The following is a 7,336-nucleotide window of genomic DNA, read 5'->3' on the forward strand; positions in this document are numbered from 1 at the left end:
GAAGCCGCGCGCGGCCCCGCGTGGCGTCGCCTGTGGCGGAGGGGTATCAGAATTCGCCGTTGTGTATCGCCTTGGAATGACTAAAAGGTGAAATGTCGGCACAGGGCAAACGTACTGCGGCAACATAAACTTCTTCGGTTTGTGTCCTCCTGTGCGTGACATTGACGACAGCGGAGTGACCGCACGACAGACAAGGGAGTCGGGCCACTTTCTTTGGTTCGCTGGACCATGACAGGGACATCCGACAGTAGGCAATCCACCCGACGAGATCATGCGGTTCCTGGGGCTGTGTGCCACATCGTGCTCGCCCCCTCTCCCCACGACGACAAGTGTACAGCAGGGCGGAGACATCGAAGCGAACAGCAAGCGATGTGCATTTGTACACGAATCCTACTAAACTTGACGCGGGCATTAGCCAAATCCGCCAAACGTGATTTGCGTCATGGCGATGGTCGGTTTGTTCTTCATGGTTTCCAGCCTCTCTCGATACTCGAGGCCGTACTGAACTGGAGCTTTCTTCGCTGGGTTCGCCGTCGAGTTTTGCGACGATGGCCGCGTCGGCACGAGTACCGACAGTTTCTGGCTCGAGTGACCCATCATCAGCCGGGACGCGGCGGCTATTTGCGCCGGACCAGGGACTGGCAGCGGCTTTTTGTCCTTGACTTCGAGTTGCTGCACCTTGTCTGTGCCGGTGAACCCAAAGCAGTCGCGGCCCAGGTCTTTCTTCGTGCCGCCTTTCACGAGAGGTGGCAACTTGCTCAGGTCTTCACCCTTCTTCTGGTGAAGGGGGGCGGTCAGCCGCAGCAGTTGCTCGTCCAAGTTGCTTTGGCACGCGTCCAAAATCGTTTTGTAAATGGCGTTCTGGGCGGTCGGGACGGGCGGCGGATACAACCGGACAAAATCTACCAAGCCTTCGTCCACGACTGCCGTGGTGTCGTTGTTGGTCGGCTTCACGGCCACACCATCAAACACCCCCCGGCCGTACTTGACGACCAGACTCTTGTGCAGTTCGTCTTGGTTGTCCAGGAACTTTACTACGATAGCGTCAATGTCGGACGGTGGCTTTTCCGGGTTGACCAAGCTGTAAAACTTGAGCAGGGTCGTCGTCAGCGCTTCCTTGGACAGCTGACCCCGAGGGGTCGCATCCGTGTCTGTTTCAGGGCCATGATCGCTCCCCTCGTCCTGCGCACCTTCGCCGCCCCCTGCCATTTGCTCGCCATACAGTCGACGATGGAGGTTCTTGGCGTGCTCGGCATCGTACAACTCTTTGTCGGTTGCCGAGATTTGCATGATGTCAAGGGCTTGGTTGATCAAGCGCTCCTTGACATTCCAGTCCAGGGGAGAATCGCAGCCAAAGCTGGGCAGGTGGTTGACTTCGAGCAACCACGGCTTCAGGTTGTCGTCGATGAGGACGTCCATGCCAAGGATAGCAAAGCAGGACGAGTTGGCGCAGGCTTTGCCTGGGTTGGTTGCGGCGGCGTCGTCGTCGTCGCCGTTCGTTGCTGTCATTACGTCTCCCCGGGGCTGCTTGGACGACCCTCGCGAGAACTTGGCAAACGTGCTCTGGTATTCCTGGCTCAGAGTCGGCTGCACAGACAAGATCGACTTGAGGCAGATATCGCCAATTTGATGCCACAGCAAGTCGACCGCTGCGTCATCGTACTTTTCCCGCAACCACGACATGAACCACTTGAGCGACCGTTTGCTGCCCTCTCCATCCGCAGTTTCGTCCTTGTTCTTTTCAAAGTTGTTGCTGAGCTTGTTGATCGCGTAGTTGGTCAAGTGCATGAATTTTTGCTCCATGTTTTCTGCGTTGGGGGGAGTATATGCAGCGGTGCACATGCGGACAAGGCCGTCTTGAAATAAATACACACGCAGGGGCGCGCACGACGCAATCATGATGTAAATGCGCAGATCGAACTTTTTCCCCCCGAGCAGCAGCGGGTGCGCCACGTATCGCTGCGCCACGAAAATGTCCGTCTTGTTGACTTCTTTCAAGTTCTTCGTCAAGAAAACTCCTCGTCCTTGGCAGCTGTGGTCGGGCTTGATGATGAAGGCGCGGTTCGACGTCCCGTCCGAGTTGAACTGTTGGGCAAAGTCCGTGTAGTCGAACGGAAGGATCCACGTCTTGGGGCAAAAGTCGTACTCGTTTGGAAACAGCTTCATCATGCGCTGAAAGTTGCGGGCCAATTTGGACTTGCGGGCCAGGTTGGACATCCCTATGCTTGCCCACGACTTGTCAGGGAGCTCGCGACATGCTGGGATAACGCACCTGGAAAATGGTTGACTTTTTGATACGGCTGCATGCTTTTGAACGTGTTGACGAAATCGGGGATATCGATCCAGTGCAAGTTACAACTGGCGAGTCCCGCCTTGTCTGTTTCGTCAGTGATTTGCTTCCACCCGCGATCCCGCGCAATTTTCTTGATTACTTCGTACTTGGCCAACGTCATGTTGATCTTGACTTTCTTCTCTCTTGTGCTCGATCGCTTTGTCAGCTTCTTCGGCTTCTCGTTTAGTGCCGCCGCCGACGAGTCTCCTGTCGACGACGATGACATGGTCGCAACGACAACTAACTAAACTTGAAGCGCCTTGTCTGGTCACGATGGCGGGCCAATCAACTATCGATCGATGCTAATTTTAGCCGTCGTTGCCGTCTCGACATCGTCGTCTCGATTTTCTATGTATGCCGACTCTTCCGTCGCACTCCATAGCAATGTACTTCTTACTACCGTAGCAAGATACACTGACGCAGTCCGCGGTCGCGCAACACTCTCCTTGCAACAGTGGCGACGTGCGCTCGATACCATGCCTATTTGGGTAAGTTCCACATGAGCAAGGCGGCCGGTCGGTATCATCCAAATACACACTGCGTTTACGAGCACGCTGATTGCGGATGCCCACTTCTCGTCGCACTACATCCGACCTGTCATGACGTCGAGCATCCAAAGTAAGGTGGCCAACTCTGGTCCCGAATGATGACGTGGCATTGGCTGGGCTCTCTGTATTAAAATATAGAGGTTCCCGTTGATTTGCCAAGGAAGTGAATATGATTGGATGGCCCGGCCAGCCAATCGAATGTTTGCATCGGTTCGCCAACGAAAGCGTTGGTGGCCGAGTTGAAAAGATGGCGACGTCGATCCCGAAACGGGACGTCGCTGTGGCCTTGAGCGACGATGAGCCTGACGAGGACGTGTGCGGAAGCGAGGACGGTGAACAGGAGACGTGGGAAGACTGGGAGGAAGACGGAGAGTCCATGAAGTGCTTCTTCTGCGACTTCCAACACAACCAGCTCCCGCACGTCCTTGTCCATGCCAAGGATGCCCATGGCTTTGACTTTCGCGCGCAAGCGGTGGCGTTGCGTTTGGAGTTTTACAGCTTGGTGAAGTTGATCAACTTTGCCCGGTCAAACTCGGCTGCCGACACGTTGTCGCTGCTTTCGGCGCAAGGGGCATCTGTCCTGGACGACGACGCGTTGTTGATTCCTGTGATCAAAGAAGATCCAATGTTCTGCAGCGTCATGGAATTGTTCAACCAAGATGGTGACAACGACAGCGACGACGACCATGCTGCTTCCGAGATGCAGGCTGCTGCCGTTCCATTGACCCTCGAGGAAGAGAATGCCGCCCTCAAGGCGGAACTCGAACAGTGCCGCGACCAAATGCGCAAGTACTCGACCATTGTACGAGCTTTCGCCGAAGAAAAACACGCGTCGAAACCCAAGGAAGAAGACAACGATACGTACTACTTTGATTCGTACTCTCAAGTGGGCATCCACAAGGAAATGATTACCGACCGCGTGCGCACCGACTCGTACCGCGACGCGATCCTGAACAATCGCGCCGTGTTTGAAGGCAAGGTTGTGCTGGACGTCGGGTGCGGCACAGGTATCTTGAGCATGTTTGCGGCGCAAGCTGGTGCGGCCAAAGTGATTGGAATCGACTGCAGTGACATGGGGGACACGGCCAAGCAAATCGTGGTCGACAACGGATTCGGATCTGTGATTGAGATCATCCGAGGCAAGGTGGAAGAGATCGAGTTACCCGTGCAGCACGTCGACATAATCATTTCCGAGTGGATGGGGTACTGTCTCCTGTACGAGTCCATGCTCGACACCGTTTTGTTTGCCCGCGACAAGTGGCTCGTCTCCGGCGGCCTTTTGTTTCCAGACAAATCGACCATGCATCTCGTACGTTGCGATGTCCCGTTGCTCATGAAAAAATTCATATTTTGCGGTGTGGCGTTGTAGCAAGCCATCCACGATTCCTCGGCGCGCCTCGCGTTTTGGGAAGACGTGTACGGGTACAACATGCACGCTGTCCGGGACCGCGTCGAGACCAAGGACGCGTTTATCGAGGTTGTGCCGGCTTCAGACGTCATTTCAACTCGTGCGCTCCTCAACACGATCGACATCCCGAGCGTCGACGTGGCGGCCTTGGATTTCACGACCTCCTTCCAACTCGACGTGACCCGCGCGACGACGTGTCATGGGTTCCTCTGCAGCTTTGACATTGGATTTCAGGACAAGCTGGCCAACCCGCTGTGGTTCTCGACAGGCGCAGAAGCCACACCAACCCACTGGCAACAAGTATTTTTTCATGTCAAGCACCCGTTTGCCGTCGATGTTGGCAGCGTCATTCGTGGCACGTGGGGCGTCAAGCGCAACTGGAAAAACCCGCGATTCCTCGACGTCGACCTGTCCTGGAGCGTCGACGGCGACGCCGCTGTCCACAACGAATCGTTCTACATACATTAATCCAACACACGTGTCGAAATTTTGTCTGGCAAGTTAATACGTTTGCACTACAACTTCATTCCTTTCGACGAGACGTCGGCACCACCCCATCGGACGACTTGAGCTGGCTCAGCAAGAGCTGGACGACAGCAATCATCGCCAGACTCTTTTTGTGCTCGCTGCTCGCCGGTGGCATCCATTGCACGCATTGATGTAGCAACGCGTTGGTGGCGGCCAGCGATGGTGCAGTGTCCAACAGCGCCACGTGAGGGTCTACTCTCGCGACAACAACATGACACACCCATGGTCGAGTCGCACGGATTTGTGTACCTGGTCCCAGCGGCGCTTCCGACGAACGGATCCATGCGCACGAGTCTGCCGGAAGCTGACTCATGAGAACGGCATACTCGGACCTGGATTGCATTCTCGAAAGGATCAGGGCAAGCCGCGACCTGGCGACGCGACCCATCCGTGTCACGACCGCCGGATCAATCAGGACTTTGTCCAACACTTCTTCCGCCAGGGCATCCTTCCCCGCTTGGTACAGCCACACGGCATGGTCTTGTTTGATTTGATCGAGCGGCAAGTGCAGCGATGCGGCGACTGCCATGCCCATCGCGATGTCGTATCGCAATAGAGCCATCGTGAACTACACTCGTCATGTTGACGACCACCTTCCAAAGTCAGCCACGCACCTGAAAGCGAGCTTCACCGTGTGCTGTCGAGGGTGTTCCAGCATCCTCGTTGAAGCTCGGAACCTTGCACAAACTCGACACGTCAAACAAGGACGGTAGAGGGACGATTGTCTCGGAATAGCTGGTGAACGCGATTAAGACGGACACAACCTGGCGGTGTGTGTCCACAGAGGCTTGGGTCGGGGTCGACGTGGGATGTGCGAGTTGTTTCATGAGCGACGAGTGAATTGGGGATGATGGCCAGTGGGTTCTGTACATGTTTAGCACGTCGTTGGGGGTGCCAGTCCACACAACAGGGGTGAGCAACTGGCCAACATCGAGCGGATCATCCGAGTTGAAGACCGTTGTGGCGACGCAGTTGCCGTCATGGTCGTGCTGGGAAAGCATCGTGCGGGATTTGGAAACCTCAAGGACAGGACGCTTGATCGTGTCGGAAAGGACGTCGAGCAGTTGGTGGACAAGGACGAGGAATTCTCGAGCAATTATGGGATCGAGGGCTTTGTTGGATCGCTTGCCAGTGCTCACTTGAATCCAATAGTCCAATATCGACTTGATTTGCGCTCGAATGTACGAGTCCCACATCAGGACAAGAATCGCTTGCTTCAGGGCGTCGTCGCCGTCGAGGTGGTCCAGTTCCTGAAGAGCGAGGGCCAAGAACGACATGCGGGATCGGTCGTTGTTCCATGCCGTGCACAGCATCTGGTGGACGAGGCGTTGAAATGCCATTGTACATGTACCACACGTCGCTCCGTACCAAGGTGCGAAATGCAGACAGCGAGTCTGGGTGATCGAGCTGGTGAAACGACGACAAGATAGACATGACAGCGTGGGACTTGGTGGACGCAGTCCAAGCCGCGATCCAAGCATCCTCGATGTCGTACGGGATCACGGGGGCATCCTGCGCCAAGCCGCCATCAGCCACGGTGTTTGTGACCGTCGTACCGTGCTGTCCTTGGGAGTATTCAAGTGAACAATCGCGACAAACTTCATGAGCTCATCCAGCGATTCGATCGCATTCTACCGAGGAATTGAATATTTGCCAGCTTTGGATCGCACGCTTACCACGTGTAGCTTGCCGGGCACTTTGAGCAGACAGGTAAAATAGAGGCATTGACTCAGACACTGCTGCAGGACGCGCCAGCGCAGTCCCGCGCCAACAGCACTCACTTGACCCAACGTGCTGTCTTGCACAGCATTTGCGTGGTGAGTCAGCCCGTGGGCAACGTGATGGCACAAAACAAATGCGTGAAGGAGCAGAGGCGTGCTTCGACACTGGTCAAAAATCACACACAGATTTGTGGACAGCGCTGCGTGAAAACGAATAGAGCATAAGCATTGCATGCAGCACGGCGACGGTCTACCTGGCAGGGTGAACGAAGTTTCGTCAATCGAATGCGGAAATGAGCACGACTGAAGCCATGGCTGCAGCCACCGTTGAAGACACGAGCTGGCGTTCGTTGACGTCATTCCAAGCACTTCGTCTTCCGTGAGTGCGAAATACCACTCGAGGAATAAATGTGTGTACTGTTCGGTGTCTTGATCGAGCAAAAGCCTCCTGTGAATCGCTTGCACGTGCTAGGAACAATATCGCATGAAAATCTGCGCATGACGTGAGCGACATACCTGCACCGCAAACACAGCGCCATGTAGTGGGGCAAACAGGAACGACACAAAGGAAGCGTGTGTGGAAGGGCTTCGAGGCGGTCGTAGTATCGGCGACTTGAAGAAAGCGTAGAGTTGGGCGACACATTCGTCGAATGCCAATTCTTTGCGCTGGGTTTTGTGCAGGATGTGGGCCAACGACAATTCCAGCTCTGGGTTCACTGCGTCCGCCCAAGGTGCTGCAAAGCAGTCGATTAATTGCAAGCAGTTGAGAGGCGTTGGTTGCTTCGCGGTGGCCTGGAAG

At 55.3% G+C, this 7,336-nt stretch overlaps 3 protein-coding genes across 6 annotated transcripts in view; 1 reads left to right on the forward strand and 2 right to left on the reverse strand.

The window, feature by feature from the left end:
* Nucleotides 1-354: 354 nt before the first annotated feature.
* Nucleotides 355-2,570, reverse strand: H310_06399 (hypothetical protein). Its single transcript, XM_008871451.1, has 2 exons — nt 2,273-2,570; nt 355-2,219 (listed from the first exon to the last, which is right to left on the reverse strand). The coding sequence occupies exons 1-2, from the start codon at nt 2,556-2,558 to the stop codon at nt 412-414; spliced, it is 2,094 nt and encodes a 697-aa protein (XP_008869673.1). The 5' UTR covers nt 2,559-2,570; the 3' UTR covers nt 355-411.
* A 529-nt stretch (nt 2,571-3,099) lies between these two features.
* Nucleotides 3,100-4,800, forward strand: H310_06400 (hypothetical protein). Its single transcript, XM_008871452.1, has 2 exons — nt 3,100-4,189; nt 4,250-4,800. The coding sequence occupies exons 1-2, from the start codon at nt 3,128-3,130 to the stop codon at nt 4,754-4,756; spliced, it is 1,569 nt and encodes a 522-aa protein (XP_008869674.1). The 5' UTR covers nt 3,100-3,127; the 3' UTR covers nt 4,757-4,800.
* Nucleotides 4,728-7,336, reverse strand: part of H310_06401 (hypothetical protein) — a 7,111-nt gene continuing 4,502 nt past the window's right edge. For 2 of the 4 annotated variants that reach the window (XM_008871455.1, XM_008871454.1), the window contains 7 exons: nt 6,792-7,005; nt 6,493-6,737; nt 6,373-6,447; nt 6,185-6,328; nt 5,431-6,129; nt 5,066-5,384; nt 4,728-5,008 (listed from right to left, as the gene is read on the reverse strand). In XM_008871455.1, coding sequence (XP_008869677.1) covers nt 4,812-5,008; nt 5,066-5,384; nt 5,431-6,129; nt 6,185-6,328; nt 6,373-6,447; nt 6,493-6,737; nt 6,792-7,005 — 1,893 coding nt within the window. In that variant the 3' untranslated portion in view covers nt 4,728-4,811. Of the gene's footprint in view, nt 5,385-5,430; nt 6,130-6,184; nt 6,329-6,372; nt 6,448-6,492; nt 6,738-6,791; nt 7,006-7,336 lie in introns of all 4 variants that reach the window. The other 2 variants (XM_008871453.1, XM_008871456.1) reach the window with 1 other exon arrangement.

This window comes from Aphanomyces invadans (genome assembly GCF_000520115.1).
Source record: "Aphanomyces invadans strain NJM9701 unplaced genomic scaffold supercont1.11, whole genome shotgun sequence".
Lineage (NCBI taxonomy): Eukaryota > Oomycota > Saprolegniomycetes > Saprolegniales > Verrucalvaceae > Aphanomyces > Aphanomyces invadans.